Here is a 21,639-nt window from a genome sequence, read left to right on the forward strand (position 1 = left end):
AAACATGAAGGTCTTTTAATGCTATTGCGGAACATAAAATGTCTGTGACAGACACTATATGTCTGTGACAAACAGTAAATATTTGTTCCAAACATAAAAAAAGTCTGTGACATGCAAATGTCTGCGACTACATAAAACTGTAGTCATAATTCAGCAATAGACAGCCATAACACAAGTACACAACTCTCAATTAAATTTATTCAACATCCAGAAGAAATCCATACAAGCAAGAATAGCAGAAACAAAGTAGGGTGGGGGCAGATGGGACACCTTTAGCACATAATATCCTGATCATGTTTTAAACAATTACCAACAGTCTATGGGAGTCGTGAGGATACGTTTTTATAATTCTTTGAATGTTCTTTGTTTACTACTAAATGGAACGAAAAGGTGTCCCATCCTCCCCCAACTAACTATATACCAGAGTAAAATATAAGAACAAATCGTGTAAGTAAGGCATTAGACTACAGAGGTTTGTAGACAAGGTCTCTTATTGGTTGGTTCTTCATTCTCGTCAACTTCAGAGTCTTTGTCCTGTGAAAAAACGGATGTTAAGAGGTAATAGATTAAAAAATACGTTTTTTTGCATTGAAGTAAAACTTTTAAACAGACCGTTTTGTGTGAAATAAGATGGATACCCCCGGGGGTTACAATTAAAATCTTTTTTAGAGTCGACTACGGTTATCAAGTTCTGTAAATATTATTTGTTTACTACCAAATGGGACCAGAAGAGAGAATGAAATCTACCAAATTTTATTAAAAGGCATCTTTTCCACCAAGGGCGTAGCTAGCCTGAAATTTTGGTGGGGGCCAAATGTTTTACGGTTGTATTTTGGGTTTGAAAAACCTCCTAATTACAACACAAAACACGGGTGAAGGCATTTATTTTTCACAATTACGCCGTATGAAAACACAACGATCTACAACTACATTTAAAACTCCATTCGTTGCCTGCCATTTTTGTCACAAATCTTGAGATTTGTTTTTCTTAGCTAGCAGGTAGACTGTTTATTACGAAATAGTATGGATTCACACGTGAATTCATCCATCATAATAGCGATTGTTTGACCTGGCAACTAATTACGACATAATAGCATTTCACACGGCGATTATTTGCGTCATAAAAGGATTGGCACCAAATCATTTAGCATGTGTAAGAAATTTAAAAACAGGCTTAAATGTGTAACACTGTATTTTATTTTTTCACCAATAACATTACTGTAAAACTCAAAATTTGGTGGGGGCCATGGCCCCTCAGGCCCCCCCTTGGCGACGCCCATGTTTTCCACAACAATCACTAAAATTGTGGCCGCAAACTCAAAAAGAAAATCAAATCTCCAACCCTACAAAAGTGTATCTTTTTTACGACAACCACCAATATTTTGACACCAAACTTTAAAAATTGATAACTAAATTTAAAGAAGCGAAACTCACAGCTTCTTCCTCATCTCTGCTCCTCCTGATTACATCATTCATGATCCGGAAATCCCTGGTGGTTGTGAGACGATGATGTCGCATGAGATCAACTTTTGCTCTTCTTCCGAGCAGAGCAAGATTCTTCTCATGTTGTTCAATGGAGTAAATCAACTTTGCTACTCCCTTTGTTTCGCGCAACTTTTTATCCTAAAAATTAAAATAACACAATATTTATTATAAATGTAAGAAATTTTTATCTTTGAAACCAAAATATTACAAACTTTATTATAAATGTAAAATATTCTACCTGTCACGAGCCCCGCTGTTGCAAACTGGTTAGAGCACTTGCCCCTAGCAGAGTATTTCTCCTTAGGCAGGACACTTAAAGGCAATTGTTCGAACCATTGTTATTCAATAGTTACATTAAACAAAAAATAATTATCCGTTCCATGTGTGGCAACTTATTAGCTGACATAAGGTGTATGAAAAAAACACTTTTGTTATAATGAATGCCGCTGTTACGCAAGGATCAATAAGTTACATTCATCTCGACGGGGCAACATAGTCTTTATTATTACAGAGCAGTTTTATTTTTCAAAAACACATAAAAAAATTACCGTTGACATTGCCTGAATTTTCTCAGGCAGTTTGGTTTTGGATTTTTTCTTTCCATCTTTTTTCGCTTTAGCTGTTCCGAGCCTTTCAGACTGTGTTGATTCTACGTGCATGATGAAACTATAGACGTACTGGAGTAGGTCAGAGTTGACAAATTTGCACAACTTTTCAAAACTTGATGGGATATGGCCAATGCCTTGTGAATAGATCCAAATGTACTGTGTGAATTAAAGAAGAAAGAATGAATGTAACTTATTTGTCCTTGCGGGGCAATGACAGCCGTTGTAACAAGGTTGTATATCTCATGCCCGAAAACTATAATATTATTTGTAAATCGAAATCTGTTAGACTAAATAAATAAAAGTTGTTACGTCCTAGAGTGAGGTCCTTTGACAAGATATGCTATGGCACCTGACCTGAGATATAGGCCTAAGTTAGCCTATTACTGCAAAATATTGACAACTACTTTAAGACCATAGGGAAAAAATCGACAATTACAAAATTTTAAAATAAAATTTCTTACAAATTTTGAGAATATGTTCAGGAAAGTGAAGAAAGTGGTAAACGCTTGAACAAATTGCTCCAAGTTGGCAGCTCCTCTAGCCGATGTTTGTGCTAAGTCTAACAATCCCATGGCAATCTTGGTAATTCTACCACATAATGAACCTGAAACAAAAAAACATCGGTAATTGCTCCAACCCAGTGGTCACCAATAGGTTGTCCAAATTATCAGCTTTTCCAAGAAAAAGAAAAAAAAATCAACCCCGAACTATCCGTCACCTTCTGCTTTCCTTCTCTCCTCATTAACCTCATCATCATCATCTGGATCAACATCCTTCCTCTTGCTTCCATTGTTCCCCAACCTCCCCTTCATATCACTTATCAACCAACTCATGTCCTGCATCACTGAATCAAGATGACCAACCACGACCGGCTGGAACCGGATTGGTGGTTTTGGTTAAATTGTGTTTGATAGAATATGGTTTAATTGATGTTTTGGTATAGTCGTTATAGTGAGTGATTTTAGACACAAGTGAGGGTGGTGCTACCAATTACGCCTTTTAAATTTGCTCTGACCGTGTGGTATGCCATCTTATTCTGCATTGTCTAGAACTGTCAGCAATACCGAACAGAACAAATTTACATATAAGTGGGCACAAGATGTATGAAACAGATCACCCGTTTTATAATTTAATAAATAGGTTACAGACACATTTGTTTATAAAATGCAAGCCATATGTTTTTTAAAAAAATAATCCACCAAAAAAGGTTGGTCATTTTTCAAAATAAAACCATCTCAAAATTTTACACTAGAAAAAATATGCTGACTCACAATTACAACGTGTGAATTTTCCTCGGTGACGATGCGAAATTTTGTTTCCGATTGTGACTCATCACTTTGTTCAATGGATCCGAGTTCGTTGCGAAGATCGGAACAAATGTTATGGAAGATTGAATCCACGTTTGTGGAACAGAGGTTGTTGGTTTGTAGAACGAGATGCACGATACGCTTCACTGAATTTGTGTCGTCTGCGTAAAATATTTTTTTAATTTCTTTGTTTGATTAAATTTTTTTTTAAAGTATGGCTGACAATTTAAACAGCCCATTAGTGACCACTGGGTTGGAGCAATTGCAGGGAAGCGTCTTGCCCAAGGACACATACGCCCACAATGGTAGCAGTGACAATTTTTATGACTTTTTAGGCAAATTGTTAAGAATCTACATGCAAGTACTTGTTAATTACTCTATAATGGTTTAAAATGTCTTAATAATGAATTTTTAGGTTACTTTCTGAATAAAATTTTTACCAATTTTTTGGTCGGCGCAAATTTTTCGTGTCCATTTTGCTGCTTCCTCTATTGTGGAGCTGAGGTTGAGATTAGTTGCCGTGGTAACAAGCGTGGATATGAGGTTGGTGAGCTCAGCAACAACTTTTCTATGCGTGGCTGAAAGCGGTGAATTATCTGGTGCAGTGTACGTGGTAACTAAACGCTGGAATCTGTAATGATATTAAAATTGCTTATTAACACCATTCAAACTATATGCGCTGACTTTGACCCTTTCATTCTTTGTGGGTGAGGTCTTTGTCAAGGACCTGGGGGCTGGGATTTAGGCCAGACTTGGCCCATTACCCCAACACCCGGAAAGTCATGTTCACAGTGAAACAAAGAGAACAAAGAAAACAGAAACGCAAATACAAAAAACTCACAATTTCAATTAAGTTATACAAATATACAAAAAAGTTTACAGTCATTCCAGTTACTCACCTTTTTAATAGCATGGTTATATTATGTTGGTCTGGTTGACTAACTTCATCATCTCGACTTATAACGTCTGAAGTGAACTGAATCATATGATCGGGGTGCCTGGAAGGTTGTATAAAAAGATACAAGTTTTCTACACTAAAAAGTTTTAAAAAATAATATTTAAAAATTAAAAAAAATTGTATTCAATTTTAAGCTGTAGAAAAACTGTTGGTAGGTAGCAATTTTTGAGACTTTTGTTTGCCATACAAAAGCAGACATCATCCAAAAATGTTGTTTTGCATTAATGAATATTATTAAAAACAGCATTCTAATGTTATACTTATGTTTTCCTTGAATATTTGAATTTTATCTCTCATAGCTAAAACATAAGGTTTAAATATTTTATTTGATGTGAGTGACACTGACAGTGTACAGTCTGGCACACCATGGGACATAAGATTTACGCCAGATAAAGATGGGACACCTTTAGCACACAATATCTAAATATCCTGATTGTATTTTAAACAATTAGCAACGTACTATAGATGTCGTGGGGCTACCGTTTTGTAATTCTTTGAATGTTCTTTGTTTACTACCAAATGGGACAAGAAAATAGAATAAAAAGGTGTCCAATCTTTTCCCCACCCTACTATATACACATTTTTTTTTTAAATATCTTGGCACCAACACACCACCAAGCACATACCATGTCCCCACGTATAAGAAAGTAAGATGAAAGCATTCAAGACACAACAAAGTCACTGGAGACTGACAAGGATCATTTTTTTCCATCATAAACTTATGTAAAGTGGATTTTCCAACACGCGCCATGCATGATAACATTTCTTTCTTGTTTAATCCTGGTTTGAAAACAGTTTTTTACTATAGCCTACTAAAAGGGGTAAAAATACTGGGACTCTGCCAGCGCTTTTCAACCCTTTTTTGAGACAAACAAAATGTTCAACATAAATTATTTGTAAAGTGTTCAGTTTTAAACAGTTTTGGTTAAATTTTTAAACAGTTTACGTATTTTTTTGAAAAAAAAAAAGAAAAACTGTAGTGGGTGACTCAATCAAATAAAATCTCTCAGTTTTACCTCCAATGCCAGGAAAATATCCGTGATCTTTTGTGAAGATAAGTAGATTGTGCATCGTGTGTATGAAGTGTTTGATAAAGTTGTCATTTCTTCGTAACAAATCAATTGCATCTCCTTCCATGGAGTCATCAAAGAATAATGCTGGAAATGTTTAATTTTTTGTTTATGCGTTGTACGTCTACTTAGTTACATAACACAGGTGTCATATGTTATATAATTTGAACTCGCTTGCATTTATTTTAGTTCTTTTCTGTATGGTAGATAATTTGGACAACGTATTAGTTACCACTCGGTTTAAGCAATTAGTATTCATTTTTCTGCCCAGGGAAAAAACTGCCCAAGCTAGCAGCATTGGGCTTTGAACCTGGTATCCTTGGGTAATGACTTGAACGCTCTAACCACTTTGCTACGGCAGTGGGTATTGGTTCAATTTCCATTCAGTGAAATTTATATTGCTATTATATATGGAAACTTAATGACACAGGTTTTTTCTGCCATTTTAATTTAAACAGATTTCAAACTAAAATTCAACAGTAAAATTTAAAACAGTTATAAAATTCTGTTTTTCGAAAAAATTAAGAGCGAAAAAATTCAACTTACAATAAACCAGATTTGATACGTGCAGTAGAACAACAGGTTGATGTTGATTTTCGTTGAATAATTTACTCGTCAGCTCTGTTGATTTTGTTGATTGAATGAAATCTTGTATTCTTTTCACACAACTATATAATGTGAGGATACCTTCAGCATTTTCACAACTGTAAAATTTAGAAAAGTTTAGCTAGGTATATACTATATATAAAATGTAACAATGTTTTTTTTTCTATTCTATATGATGGGGATTTTGAATTGGCTCTAAACACCTGTAATAACATAATATTGGTGAAATTCAAACAAAATGACTTGAAATTATAAAAATAGAATTAAAAAAATACAAAACGTCACATTGTACTATTTTTTGTAATGTTTACACTGTTTATATGTGAAATAAAATAAAGTTTTTAAATTTAAGGCTTAGGTGTTTTAGGAAATTTTAAAACAAGTTTCTTACGTTAGTTCTTTTCCACTTGCATTGTGTTCAATAAGAACATTGTAAAGTGACAAAACCAAACCAACAGTAAAATAATTACGTTGTCCAACTTTTGTTGTCATGGAAAAATCACTATCTTTTTCCTGGAAATTTAATATATGTAATAAACTAATTATGTTTTTATTACAATTTTTTAAAAAAAATTTTACCAATAGGAAATCCTCTAGTTCACATTTGCACATTCTCTGTGTGAGAGAACGGAAAATTCCATGAATATTTTCAACAACCTCGTTGTCCAGTATTTCCTCAAATTCCTCTTCGTTTAAATTTGTTCGAAGCTGGAAATTGAAGATATTTTTACTGCATAAAAACAAATTTTACATATTTTTTTGTTATTAACAAATACAACAAAAAAGTGAAACATTTTTAAATAAGAAGTTATTGGCAAAAACGGTCATTACGAAATGTTATTAATAAAAATACCCAAAATAATTTACTGTTAAAAAACTTTTAAACTGTAACTTTTAAACAAAAGAAACTTACAGTGAGTTTTCATATTAAATTTAAAGGAAAAAATTCCATTGAAAGGAAAAGCATAGCATAGCATAAAACCAATACAATAAAAATGACTTTAAATATATTTATAGTTTACCTTATACACACATAAATGTATGGTAGAAAGCAAAGCAGCAAACGGTTCAGCCAGCACAGATTTATCCGCAGAGGTAGTGATACATTTCGATAATTTAAACGGGGGAATTATATCTTCTGACTCTTCATAATATAACCTTGTAATGCAGGGAATGTATTAATTATAAAAGAAATCTTTACAAAAATATGTATATTTATATATATATATATATATACAGTAGGGTGGGGAAAGACGGAACACCCTTTACCTCCATTTTCTCGCCCCGTTTAGTAGTAAACAAAGAACATTCAAGAAATTATAAAACTATATGCCCATGACTTCCATTGACCGTTAGTAATTGTTTAAAACACGATCAGGATATTTAGATATTATGTGCTAAAGGTGTCCCATCTTCCCCCACCCTACTATATATCATGTTTTAAATTTTTGAAACATTATTTAATTTAATTCTTTTTTTTCTTTAGGCATGTATTCGCAGTTTCTTGTCAAATAATTTAATACATTCAATGCTTGCGGTATTGTACAGAACTATATAAGGGGCAATAGGCCAGCTCTGTCCTAAATTCCAAAAACCTTGGCATACCACGGCCTAGAGTCTCACCCATACAGAACAGAAAGAAAAAATATAAGAAACAGCTCAAGCCTACGAATTAGATTTCCTAGCAAGCCACAGCCTAATAAGTTCACTATTTTTAATAAAAAGTTAATCTAACAATAATATAGCAGAACTTACTTTAAATGGTTAAGCAAGTAATCCAATAGATATGGAGTAAGCCGTGGGTTCGTGGCAACAACTTCAGCAAGATTTCGATAAATTATTATTTTCACTTCCGCTTGTTGGGTGAAGCAATGTTGGGATAATGTTTGTAAAACTTCCAAGCAAAGAAGTTCATTGTTTACTTTGCGCCCTTGACTGCCTACAAGTTGGGATTGAGTTTGCTGCAAAACAGTAAAAAAATTTGCTGCAAAAAAAAGACAATTTTGGTGCAAAATGGTAAAGAGAATTTAGAAAAAAAACTAATGACTACTCTACAGACTACCTTGTAAAAAAATAACGATTAATGAATAACCATTAGACAGGCCTGTATTTTCCACATTTTAAAGGCAACTGTACCAAATTCACTCACAAAGTTACATTTGTGGAAACTCCTAAGCGGGTATGAGATTTGTGAAACTAAAAACCTGTGTTTAGCGACTGTTGTTGCCCCATTATACAAGAATAAATAATGCTCAAGTCATTTATTCATTAATTTTCCATTTAGATATAGGAAAAATTAAAATTTAAAAATATTGTCATTTATTCATTCATCTTTAATTCAAAAACATACAAAACTACGAACAATTTCACAGATGATATATTTACTCACAGTGCTGGCAGTTGAAAATATAGACTGAGTTGACTGACTTGATATTTGACTTAATGAAGTTATTTCAGAAAGAGGAAAGTTTTGTATGACGAGTAAGAAACCAGTAGCTGCTGAAATCCGACAGTTTACATCACTAAAAAAATATTAACAGTAACTTAAAAAAAAATAATAAAAAGTGTGAAAAATAAATAGAAAAAAGAAAAAAATATTTTCATGTTTCTAAAAACTACAATACATAACAATAAATAAGAGCTTTTAAAATAAATCACAAAACAATGCATATAAAATGCCAAAATTTTTGATAAATAACAAAAAAAAAATTTTACCGTGAAGACAACAGCTTACGAAGAACCACAAGTAGTGAATCTCTTAATGCACCGTTGTTTTTTACAAGTGGCATAATTGCTGGTAATAACTTGTGTGCATTGTACGGATGCATCATGTACATTTCTTCTAGCAATGCTTTTAGCTTGAGAATAATAAAAATATTATTAACATATATATTCATTTTTTTATCATTTTTTTTGTAGACTAAGGTACAAATTATAATAATATATGTATATATATAACTAAAAACGTATTACTACTTTTTTATAAAGATCAGAGGGGTATTAAATTTGTATTAACTGATTAATAAAAAAAGTATTTTTTTTATTTAAATTAGAACAAGGTTACCTGATTTATAGATTGTTGAAATGCATATGGATAGGTTTTTATTATTTCCTTTAGTAAACCTAAAAATTACAAATTTTAAACTAATATTATCAGAATATAATATTAAATTAAATAAACATTTTACTCCAAAATTGTAAAAATCTCCTCCAATAATGTAAAAGCAAGTAGCATAAATTTCAATAAATAAAATTCTAAAATGGGCTTCAAAATTCTAGATAAGTAAACAAAAACAGTTCTCCACTTTTCTTAACCAGGAGCACTGAGACTTTATACTTGGATAATGCTGTTACACAGTGCCAAAAAAAATCAGCCTTTATGCAGCTTAAAATCAGTTCTTATTTGCACTATGACTTTTTATGCTGTTGTCATTTTAAGAGGATTTTAGTCCAACAAAGTAAAAAAAACATCTCACGAATAAAATGATAAGCAGGCATATCGGAACTTGATTGTATTTGGTCAATAACACGTTGTATAATATCCTTTCTAGTTATATGATGTGTTTTAAACGTAGCAGCCAGTAATGTCAACCCAATATCACAACATTCTTGTCTTGGTGAATGCGATTTGGCAATTTCTCTTTCCATGCATCGCCCAAACGCTCCTGAAAATAATATTGTTTTACAAAAAGGCTTACCGTGGGTTAATTCAGATAAAGAACTATTATATAGTAGGGTGGGGGAAGATGGAACACCTTTAGGACATAATATACAAATATCCTGATCAAGTTTAAACTAATTAACAACAATCTATGGGGGTCGTGAGGACACGGTTTTACAATTTTTACTACCAAATGGGATGAGAAAATAGAATGAAAAGGTATCCCATCTTCCCCCACCCTACTGAATGTATAATACATTAAATAATGGTTGTGTGGAGTTGGGTGTGTCAGATGATAATATATTAACAATCATTAAACTGCTAAATTCACCGTTATTAATAATTTTTCTTAATAATAATTCAAGAATCTTTATTCTATATATATATATATATGTATGTGTAATTCCAGATATTTATATAGCAATATTTTAAGTTTTTAACATTAAAAAACATAAAAACTATATTATTAATTTATTACTAATAAAAATGCTAACCGTTTTCATGACAAAACAATATAAACACCAAAAATTTAAACAAAACTAGCAAAGTATGCTGTGTGAAATATACATTAATTCGTAATTTTTTTATTTTAAATACAATTTACCTGGTTTCGGACCATAGCATGACATAAGGTTAAACCCGAGATCCAGTATTCCACTAAGGACATATTCCCAACCATTCCTACAGTTCTTCACCTGTGTTTAAAACATATGTCATTTGTTCGGCTGATAAACTTAGTGTTTAATACAACTTACCACTTTAAGCAAGATGTCTTTTACATTGGGCGGGAATTTTGTAACTTCTTGAAGCCATTTGCTTTTCTGCATTTTATGCCTGTCCTGGCAACTCCTAAAAAACAGCCAAACTTTTTTTCAAAAACGGAAAAAATTGCAACTTAAAAGTGATACATATTTAAAAGTTTGATAAAAAAATCTGCTGTGCGGTATTGACTCCTGCTCGGTATTTTATTCATTAAATTACAAAAGTGAATATCCATTCTATATGGGTGAGGTCCTACTGCCTTTTATGTCATGGGACCTTTGATTTGGGCTGGGGATAGCACATTACCCCACAAAAGTGACTTTTGTTTTTATATGGCAGATTTAAATGAGCAAGTACATACTTGTTAATAATCAGCCGCACAAGTGTTTGTGTCTCCTCATTATATCTGCTATCCTGGGCAAGAACTAATCCAAGAGCAATGAAAAATGGTGACATTACTTCGTGGGAGAGTGTCTCTTTTGCACTCTGTAATATAAGGTCTTAAATTTAATGGTTATATAGTAGGATGGGAGAAGATTAGATAGGACACCTTTTCATTCTATTTTCCCATTGCATTTAGTAGTAAACAAAGAAAATTCAAAGAATTATAAAACCGTTTCCTCACGACTCCCATCATAGACCATTGTTAAATTTTAAAACACGTTTAGGATATTTGGATATTATGTGCTAAAGGTGTCCCGTCTTCCCCAACCTACTATAACTCATTTAACACTTAATGTTTACTACATAATCTCTCTACTAAATCAGGCACATGGGAACTGGTATAAATTAACAATAATTTTTTTTTCATTTTGTTACCAATCTTGCATTCATAACGGAATTTATTTATGTACATTTATTTAGTTGGGCAAAAATTTATATCACAAACAACTTAACTGTGTACAATCTTAGAGTAGGAATGGAAATGTTCACACATATTTACCTTTAGTATTTTCATAAGTCCTTTCCCTAAAGCATGATTCTGGCGAACAGTGTTACTGATATATAAAAGGACTGTTCCTTCTACAGATCGTAATTCATTTGTACTCGTAACTGACATGTTTAGTGAATTTTCACTGTCTAAACACAAAAAGTAAACAATAAAAAGGCTAAGTTTTAATAATAACATGCATTTTAATAGAAATAACTAGACAGACTATGCTGTCATATACTTTAACACCCCAGTTTTAACACATTATATAATCCCTTCTAAATCCAGACTATAATAGGACTAGGAGAGTAACTGTATTTTGACTATGTCTTCATAGATTTTTTGACGCCACAGCAGTTGGTTAGCACGCCTGCCTCTTAACCCAGAGGTAATAGAACAAGGCTACACACACTTAACATATGCTCCAACCCAGTGGTCACTATTTACTAATGGGTTGCCAAATTATCAGCTACACATAAAAAATCCCCGAAAAATAATTACCCACAAAGTAACATACTTGGTAACTCGCAAGCTGGCGCAAGGTGTATGAACACCTGTGTTATAATTTATAACGACTGTTGCTTTCCGGCCCGCAAGGATAAAGTAAGTCACATACATGCATAACTACTAACCAATATTCATTGAATGTTCTTCTTCAGCCAATTTCTCATCCAAGGACACAAAATGTTTTAAAACACCAAGCAGAGCAATTTCCACCTTTCCACAACTTGATGATAAACCTAACAACTGGTAAACATAGGGTGGAAGCTGCTGGGGGTCAATGGTGTGTAGCTGGTCAAGAAGTTTTAACAAAACAGAATCTATTTCATCAGATTCCAGTTTTATGTCCCTGTAAAAGTAGGTATGGTGTTTTTGTATATGTTGGTGCAGCCAAAAATGAAAAAAAATGTGGTTTAAATAAAAAAAGTACATAAGGCCTTTATGCATAGGTGTTTCTTTTTACACAAAAAAATAGGGTCATGCAACCAAAAACTGTTCCGTCCGTGATTTCATACATTGACACATTAGTGTCTAAACTGTTCTGACCAAAGGCACAGAATCTGAAATGGCAGCCAATTAGGCAAAATTGGCATCATAAAAAAATGTGCATTTATGGTAGTTGTATATAGTGCTAATAATTTTGACAGTTACTTTTAACTTACTTGAACATATTAGCCAGATTCACAACAGATTCAGTTGGCCATCTATAAGAACAAAGTTCTCGCACAATATACTTCTTATACTTAGTACCACTGACCACGTCCTCTGATTTCTCGTAACGAATACTGCTGTGAAGTTCAGCCACCTTTACAATCTATAATTACAGCATATGCAGAAATATTAACGTAATTTACAATTTATAATTGTAACTGCCATTAAAAGAAGCTTTTAAAATATAAGAACATTTATTCCTAAACCTGCTGGCTGCTGCAAAGCTTTCCAATTTTTTTAACTTGTAACTTACATGTAATGTACATATTTCCAATTTCAGGCTGTCGGAAAAAAATCCATGTCTACTTTACAGTTGTTCTCTGCCATAATGGCAGATTTACATAAGTTTTTTTACTAAAGGATTAAAATATAGAACTATAATAAATAGTGTAAAGTAAGAAAATGTCCCACTTTACCCCTGTTTTACCAAAATTCTTTTGCATTCTTAACTAAACTTACCTTAGTGAATATTTTGAGCCATTTACCATCGCCCACCTCCCCATTATGTATCATGGTTAACATGATGGAACATAACTCTACCAACTCAGATGGGGAAAGGCGGATCGCCTGTTAAAACATGATAACTAGCTAGTTGGTCACATGTTTTTCAGTGATAAGTTTAGTAGTTTACTTGCATTAATTGAAGACACCCCTTTGATTATAATTAATGAAAATATATAGGTAAAACACAAAAAATATATGAAATGTTGAGAAACAAAAGAGACTTGTATGGAATGTCTTAAAATATTTAAGCACGTGCAAGCATACCTCATGGTTTAGTAAGTCTGTCAAATCCATTACAAATGAGTTCCGGACATTGGCGTCTTGAACAAACTTCAAACACATCTTGTAAATTGTAGAAACCACTTCAGATAACTCAGGTCTGCTCTCCCAAGCTAAAAAATGGATTACCAGATAATTTTGAACTTTATAAAGTAAACTAAGGCCAAAGTTACCGAGAAATATTGCTCGCAAAAGTTCCATGCATTTTTCATGGTTACCAGGCCTTAGAGCGTCCTTTACAAGCTTATTTAATGAACTTAAAGATTGTGACTTGATCTTCTCCACTATACTGTCCGTAGACTCGGCCTCTTGGTCCAACATTCTTAGAATAACAATTAGAAAACCAAAACAGACACAATTTACTAGTTCGCGGTAAAAATCAAAACAAATGTTGTTTTTTTCCCGCGATTCCCTCGTAACCACGTGGTTTGTAAATGGTCACGCTACAGTGATTAACGGTACGCATTCCATGTCATGTGTTTGGGATTGCCGTGGTTTTTAAACTGAAATGTTTTTAGGAATTAATATTAGTTTTGTTTATAATGACGCTATGCAGTTTCATTATTTTAAAAGTAATGCATAGTTGCTTCGTTTTATGCTTAATTTAAAATTGTACACATAAAGAAAATCTGATTTATCTTATTACAATTTTTTGAAATGTAAACGATATTTAAATATTTGTATTCTTTAAACGGTAAATGAAACTTTTTATTCCCTTTTTTTACGTTAAATTATGTAATACTATGTCAAATTCTAACATGATTAACTTTCTAACAGAAAGCAGTGTAAGAAATTATAGTAAACAATATAAAGTATTACATACTTTGATTTTATAATTAAAATGGAAGGTGACAGTAAAGTTGTTGAATCAAAACCCCATCTTGGAATCCCAGAAGCTGTCTTCGTTGAAGATGTTGCAAAATATTTGAAAGAACAAGGCTCCTGTACCTGTGAAGAAGCACTCAAAAAGTTGGAGGAAAATTATCAGAAATATAAACTCATGGAAGTAAATCTGCTGCAGAAAAAGCAGAGACTGAAGCAGCAAATCCCGGATTTGAAGTCCTCCCTGGATATTGTTAAGCACATGAAGAGTATAGAAGGCACAGACACCACAATGACGACAAACTTTTTTCTTTCAGGTGCTCTCCACGCTAAAGCAAAGATTCCCCCCACTAAAGAAGTTTGCTTATGGCTTGGTGCAAATGTCATGCTCTCGTACAGCATAGAGGAGGCACTCGGGGTTTTGAATAAGAATTACACTACTGCTATTTCTCATTTAGATTCCGTCAACAAAGATTTAGAATACCTGAGAGACCAGTTTACCACTACTGAAGTCATGTTAGCCCGCTTGTACAACTGGAATGTTAAACAAAGAAGAGCTGCTAAAGCCACCACTAATGGCTCAGACTCAAAATAAGATATTAAAATTTGTGTTTTGTGTTTGCTGTAGTTATTTTACGTTGAAAAAAACCTGCAAAGTGGGCGTAATTGTCCCATATAAATTGACCATAGCTGTTTTATAACAGTGGTTCACATGAACAACACATAGAGTGTCGCTGAAAATGTTCCATAAAATATTAAGTTCTCTCTAACTTTTGAAGCATGTATGCATGTTTTTGCAAGTTCTAAGAAAAATGGCGTAATATTGGTTTAAAACAATCCTGTTGCATGTGTTTCAGTTTTGTTTTGATATTATACGTTCATGCAGTAAGGTATTGAACTAACATAATTACTTAATATATAAGGTATTAGATAAAATTGTAACTGTTTGGATTTGTATTTAGGTCTTTAAACAGCTAGGTTTACTTTTAAATTTACCAAAAATTTGCCAAAAAAAACTAAAGACTTGTAAAATGCGGTTAACTCTTGCTCTTCTTCAACGAATGTATCCGAAGAGCAGTTTTCGTCGTCCAATGGAGGGAAGAAACATGCGGAGGAAAAAGGAGCTATATCTATGGCCGATGACCTTCGGAGAGCTGGATGAGGAGGTTGAAGAAGATGGTCGAAGGATTCCAGTCCGGGATCGCGTTCCGGAAGTTGTGGTTCCTGATCTGAAGGATTTTTCGTTGAAACCTTATGTTACTTATCGGGCTGAAGGGATACATCAGCCACCCACGCAAGCTAAAGATTTGTTTGACGCATTTTATGCCCCTGCTATTGAAGCGGAGTTACAGAATGTCCCGTTAGAAACTGTTCCCGAGTCTGTCTTAGAAAGTGATGAAAAACAACCTAAAAAAAGCTTTTTAACAAAAATATTTAAGAAAGATTCCACTAAAGAGGATTCAAAATAGGTTGACAATATGGAAATCATTAAATTTAAATTATTTTCAACTTGAATTTACTCCTTTTTGCCACTCATTTATCAATGCTGCTTATGTTAAACTGACCACCATGTAATACTTTCTGTAATATCAGTATGGTATTAATGGTATAACTTGTTTAATATTATCTTTACTTAATTTTATTAGAAGAGTTAAGTTTTATTTAGTTTTCAACAGCATATTTTTGAATAATATTCATTATGTCGTGTGAAGTAGATCATGTGACTAAAGCCAACCTATCAGAAGATGACCCATTCGATAGCATTGTCATGATAGAAAATCGAATGATGGAGCAGGGGTTCAAAAATGGTGTAGAAGAAGGCAAACTTGTTGGTCTTAAAGAGGGGGAATCGCTGGGCAAAAGCAAGGGTGCAGAGGTGGCAAAGGAAATTGCTTTTTACCTTGGATTTTGCACTACTACATTGTTTATACTTAACCAAACTGAAAAGCTGACCAAAACCCAGCTTAAAGCACTTACTGTGTTAAACAATATGAAAACCATGCTTTGCCGGCTGGAACATGAAAATGTATCTATGGCTAGTGTAATAGAAAATCTTGAAATGACAAAATCACAATTTAAGCAAATAACCTCATTGCTAAGAATAAAACAAACTTATACACAATCAAAGTATGGAAGCATGGGCTTATCTTTTTAATAGTACAACATGCGCTATGAGCTGTACTGCCTACATGACCTTTGTTTGCATAGTGTTCTAGTTGCACCATACATCCTGTGTGTTTTCTTGCATTACTTTTCAATGATTTCTTTCCAAGAGATTTTACATTGTGTTTGATCGTTTGTCGTAACTGCTTGAGTTACTGGTATTATTTGTTAGGCACTTTTTTATTTTACAGAAGCGTGCAATACAGTTTTGTTTATCTAGTATAATTTATAATGGAATAAGACCGATTTTGTAAGGAAATCTTAAAATTTCGAGCCATGGCAGCACTAAAAGCAAGCGGTTTCATTCTAAAGTCATTTAGCCTCAACAGGCATGTTATAAGACTCCGAAATATTTACACCACCCCTGCAGCATGTCGAGACTGGGTAATACCTATCGGAACAGAACAAGATGTAAAATCAGATTCTTACAAGAAAAACTACGATGACATGTCAAAACTTGTTGGTGAACTTCGGAACAAAACTGAGAAAATTTCCTTAGGGGGTAACGATAAATCAAGAGAAAGGCACACATCCAAGGGGAAATTATTAGTTCGAGACCGAATTAAATTGTTAACAGATCCGGGGTCAGCTTTCCTGGAGTTTTCACAGCTTGCTGGGTATGATTTGTATGGAAAGGAAGAAGTACCGGCTGGTGGTATCATTACTGGGATTGGAAAGTAGGTATTTTTATAATATTTTAACTATACTTGTAGTTAGTTATACACTTGCAGTATAATATGTTTGAGGTTTCAGTTAGGTGGAGTAACAACTCAAATTTGCCTAAAAGATAATAAGTTATAACTGTCGCTTGTTGCATCCAAAAAAATTTGTCACCCACGATGTGCCTTGTAAAGAGACATGTGGTCATTTGTGGTGTGTATGTATATACAAAAAAACTTGTTATAACAAGTGTCATTGCCCTGCCACATAGAATGCTAATAAATAAGTCAAATTTATCTGTTTAAAGCAGACCAGATTTAACACGCTATAGATATATATTCCTAAATTTAAATTTTCCCTAGAATTGCTGGAACAGAGTGCATGATAGTAGCGAATGACGCAACGGTAAAAGGTGGATCATATTATCCAATCACAGTCCAAAAGCATCTTCGTGCACAAGCGATCGCGAGAGAAAACAACCTCACTTGTGTCTACCTGGTTGACTCCGGAGGAGCAAATCTTCCGAGACAAGCGGATGTCTTCCCGGATCGAGATCACTTTGGGAGGATTTTTTATAACCAAGCGACCATGTCTGCTGCTGGAATGTCCCAGGTCAAATATATTTAATTCACCTATTTTTTTAAGGTTTTTTTAAAAAATACACTAATGTTTAAGAGGATTTTTTTAATCCATTATTTCACTGATTATCAGATGCAATATTATTTAATATTTTTCTGTGGCCTGTTGAAATTGGTTACTGAACACGGTTAGTTAGCACGCCTGCCTGTAACCTAGAGGTAATGGGTTCAAGGCTCGTTTTTGCTACCATTGTGGGTGTATTTGTCCTTGGGCAAGACACTTAATAACAATTTTTCCAACCCATTGGTCAGTAATGGGTTTTTCAAATTATCAGCCACACATTTAAAAAAAAAGAGAAAAAATCCCCCAGAAATAAGTGCGCACAATGTAACATACTTGGTAACTCGTAAGCTGGCGCGAGGTGTATAAACATCCGTGTTATTACAGCTGTCGTTTTCCAGCCACGCGAGGATAAAGTAAGTTTCATTCAGGATTAGGGCAGCAGTACTTCAACAAGCAGTTTTGCTTTTATATTGTATATATTTATTATTTACCCCCCTTAATGTACTGTATATATTTCACAGATAGCTGTAGTGATGGGTTCATGCACTGCAGGTGGAGCTTATGTACCAGCTATGTCAGATGAAAGTATCATCGTGCATAACCAAGGAACTATTTTCTTGGGTGGACCCCCACTTGTTAGAGCTGCAACTGGTAAACATAAATTTTGACTAGATGTCGAACTGATATTTAAACATTGTCATTTATTATATGCCATATAGTTGTAATTAAAAGATATGGTAAATTAAAAAAAAGCTTCCAAAAAGTGTTAAAATGAATCTAAAAATTAGTGTTGAGATAAAACAATGTTCATAGTATAATTGGTATTTAGGATATTATTAGTCCCGGGTCTACTGGTATATAATTGTGTAACTATTTTTTGTTTACCACCAAGTGGGACGGTAAACTAGAAGGAAAACATGTCCCATCTTACCCCACCCTACTATATCACCAGGTGAAGTAGTAACAGTGGAGGAATTAGGAGGCGCTGACTTACATTGTAAAACATCAGGAGTAACCGACCACTACGCCAATGATGATCCTCATGCTTTGCACATAGCAAGATCTATTGTGAAAAATCTAAACTTAAAAAAGAATCCGGATATTGTGATTGAAAAACCAGTGGTAAGATGATATTTATCATTTTTGTTGGACAGTTTTTTTAATTTTTTTAGAATGTTAAACAATTTATAATGCATGGTTAAAGGGCTATTTTGGTGCATATTTCACTTCTAAGTGATTTTTGTTGAACCACAAATTATAAATTATACTATTTCATCAAAAAGTGATCATATATGTACATATATATATTATATCTTATATGTGTGTCTTTTTATATAGCAACTTATAACTGTGTTTATTTTTTAGGATCCTTTATTTGACAGTAAAGAGTTATACGGTATTGTTGGAACAGATTTGAAAAAACAATATGATTGTCGTGAAGTTATAGCTCGTATAGTGGATGGTAGTAGGTAGGATGATCTAAAAATTAAATATTGTTTAATCTTTTTGATGTATTTCACCATCTATTCTATGTGGGTGAGGTCCCGCAGTGTGGCACGGCATTGATCCTAGGAATTAGGCCAGGAGTGGCCCATTACTCGACATCCGGGGTGCTTCCGCATGGACCGGATTTCTTTTTTAGACCTTGTTTTTTGCATTACAAATAATAATTTGGGCTGAAAAGTTACCTTATGGCACCTAATAGAGTAGAGATTATAGTTTTGCTGTGAAAACTTTAACGTAAATGCTAACAACTAAAAACATGTCTAATAGAGGTTATGAAATATACAACCTGTCAAATATACAACTTTAATTAAAGTTTTTTTAGTAATGTAACATAGGGGCATGCAGGACAATATTCCATTCTTTCATTCCTCATATTCTAATTTCAAAAAAATACATTTTTTTTTAAAATTAAATTTACGATTTTACACAGATTCGATGAGTTTAAAAAGATGTACGGAGACACCCTTGTATGCGGCTTCTCTCGAATATTCGGAATGCCTGTTGGAATCATCGCAAATAACGGGGTGTTGTTCTCAGAGTCTGCACTCAAAGGAACTCATTTCATTGAACTTTGTTGCCAGCGCAAGATTCCTCTGCTTTTCCTACAAAATATAACAGGTAATAAGAAAAATCTGGAGTATTATACCACAAGGGGTTAACTTTGGCTGAAATACCTTTACCTTGCATAGTCACATTCCAATAGAATCTCAGTCTTCACATGTAATTCCAAAAAATAGCATTAATTTAACTAAATTACCATAAATAGTAGTAGCAACAAAGCATGCACCAAAGTGTCTAGAGCTGGCTGCCATGTGCATTAGTCCAACAAAGCGTTATTGGTGCTTATTTAGTGCTAGCATTAAATATAGGCTACCCCATTTTATGCTAGCATAAAATATATATACCCCATTTTCTAATCTATTTTTGGCTATCAATTAAAACCAATTTTTACTATCTTAAGGTTCACATTAAGTATAAACAAATGCGTCCCTGTTAAAAAAATGTCTTACTGTGTTTGTGTGTCATCAAGCTAACTCAATACGTATACTTTATAATTCAATAAACAGGTTTCATGGTTGGTCGCGCTGCTGAAGCTGGTGGAATTGCCAAGGATGGGGCGAAGATGGTCACGGCAGTTGCTTGCGCACAAGTTCCCAAAATAACTGTGCTTATAGGTGGTTCATATGGTGCAGGGAATTATGGGATGTGTGGGAGGTCGTATAACCCAAGGTGGGAGAACTTATTTGTGGCAATTTGGAGTATTGTTTTGTTATGAAATTTATGAGGGTTTGTGGCAGTTTGGAGTATTTTTTGTTATGTGTGGTGCTGCTTTGAAAATACTTGTTTTTATGTCATAAAATTACACGATTTTATTGGACTCATTAAATACAATTACGAAGAAACATGTGTACAGTCATGCAATAGCAAAGTAATTAAAGTAAAATTGATGTGACTTTCAAATGCTTACGATCTTTTTTGTGATATCTTCTATAAACCATACTTAAATAACCCAAAAAAAATTTAAATTTAAAAAAAAATGTTTTTAAGTTTTTTTGAGATATTTCTAAACCATTCCATCATATTCTACCCCCCATGTAACTTCCCAGGTTCTTGTACATGTGGCCGAACTCTCGTATCTCAGTGATGGGAGGAGAACAAGCAGCCACAGTGCTCGCCACCATCACCAAGGATCAGAGGGAGAGGGAGGGAAAGGAGTTCACGAAAGATGAGGAAGATCAATTAAAGAATCCTATTATTGCAAGGTTGGTTTTCTATGCAATATAATGAGTTAGCTTGAGCGTGTTTTTCTTTTCGAAAACTTTTACCTCATTTGGAAGTTCTTAAAAATATTTTTCTTTTTCTTAAAAACATTTCTAGCCCAAAAATTTATGAGTTTATAATGTTTATTATTGTTTGGCATTAGAACAATTAAGATAACTCTTTTCTTCTTTAGGTTTGAGAAAGAAGGTAACCCATACTACGCGAGTGCCAGGTTATGGGACGACGGTGTGATTGACCCTGCTGACACCCGTACAGTCGTAGGGCTAAGTTTAAGTGCTACGTTAAACGCACCTATTCCCAGAACAAAATTCGGCGTTTTCAGAATGTAGATATATTGCAGCATGTTTTACATTTGAAGCCATTACCCATTACACGAGGTGATTTAACCATCACACATCATAAGAAGAACTTTTTTCATTTGGACTTCGGGTTCTGTCAGGTTAAGACTGTCAAACTTCTGGCACATAACAATGATAAAATTGTATTTAAAACGTTTTTTTATCAAACTTCACTCTTCAAAGATGACAACATGAAGATCTCTACATTTCCTCATCGTGTATTTGGATGTTTACCTGCTTTTAATCATATAGATATATTTATTTATCGGAATCATTGGTTTTCCTTCCTCAAAATAAAGTGGTACAAAAGGGTGGTAAAGTATTGTGGCAACCTTCAAATCAA

At 33.6% G+C, this 21,639-nt stretch overlaps 5 protein-coding genes across 5 annotated transcripts; 4 read left to right on the top strand and 1 right to left on the bottom strand.

The window, feature by feature from the left end:
* Positions 1-176: 176 nt before the first annotated feature.
* Positions 177-13,998, bottom strand: LOC149735666 (Fanconi anemia group I protein-like). Its single transcript, XM_089879124.1, has 28 exons — positions 13,557-13,998; positions 13,369-13,496; positions 13,060-13,167; positions 12,552-12,703; positions 12,021-12,238; positions 11,401-11,537; positions 10,819-10,943; positions 10,451-10,544; positions 10,300-10,390; positions 9,511-9,699; positions 9,099-9,157; positions 8,750-8,892; positions 8,424-8,556; positions 7,790-7,995; positions 7,057-7,192; positions 6,614-6,742; positions 6,426-6,547; positions 5,975-6,132; positions 5,375-5,515; positions 4,985-5,138; positions 4,300-4,398; positions 3,841-4,031; positions 3,365-3,561; positions 2,812-2,965; positions 2,555-2,697; positions 2,034-2,249; positions 1,435-1,623; positions 177-534 (listed from the first exon to the last, which is right to left on the bottom strand). Exons 1-28 carry the CDS (start codon positions 13,702-13,704, stop codon positions 460-462), a joined length of 4,035 nt encoding a protein of 1,344 aa, XP_089735250.1. The 5' UTR covers positions 13,705-13,998; the 3' UTR covers positions 177-459.
* Positions 13,999-14,136: 138 nt separating this feature from the next.
* Positions 14,137-15,167, top strand: LOC149735667 (prefoldin subunit 3-like). The gene has a single exon (XM_089879161.1). The coding sequence runs from the start codon at positions 14,225-14,227 to the stop codon at positions 14,798-14,800; it is 576 nt and encodes a 191-aa protein (XP_089735287.1). The 5' UTR covers positions 14,137-14,224; the 3' UTR covers positions 14,801-15,167.
* A 68-nt stretch (positions 15,168-15,235) lies between these two features.
* On the top strand, positions 15,236-16,561 carry LOC149735668 (uncharacterized). Its single transcript, XM_089879163.1, has one exon. The coding sequence runs from the start codon at positions 15,237-15,239 to the stop codon at positions 15,672-15,674; it is 438 nt and encodes a 145-aa protein (XP_089735289.1). The 5' UTR covers position 15,236; the 3' UTR covers positions 15,675-16,561.
* LOC149735669 (uncharacterized) lies at positions 15,905-16,561 on the top strand. The gene has a single exon (XM_089879162.1). It carries the CDS (start codon positions 15,905-15,907, stop codon positions 16,358-16,360), a length of 456 nt encoding a protein of 151 aa, XP_089735288.1. The 3' UTR covers positions 16,361-16,561.
* An 83-nt stretch (positions 16,562-16,644) lies between these two features.
* On the top strand, positions 16,645-21,615 carry LOC149735670 (methylcrotonoyl-CoA carboxylase beta chain, mitochondrial-like). Its single transcript, XM_089879137.1, has 9 exons — positions 16,645-17,045; positions 17,391-17,640; positions 18,192-18,321; positions 18,623-18,792; positions 19,036-19,139; positions 19,607-19,794; positions 20,244-20,406; positions 20,784-20,939; positions 21,131-21,615. The coding sequence occupies exons 1-9, from the start codon at positions 16,645-16,647 to the stop codon at positions 21,285-21,287; spliced, it is 1,719 nt and encodes a 572-aa protein (XP_089735263.1). The 3' UTR covers positions 21,288-21,615.
* Positions 21,616-21,639: the final 24 nt, after the last annotated feature.

This window comes from Ciona robusta, chromosome 5 (assembly GCF_009617815.1).
Source record: "Ciona robusta chromosome 5, ASM961781v2".
Lineage (NCBI taxonomy): Eukaryota > Metazoa > Chordata > Ascidiacea > Phlebobranchia > Cionidae > Ciona > Ciona robusta.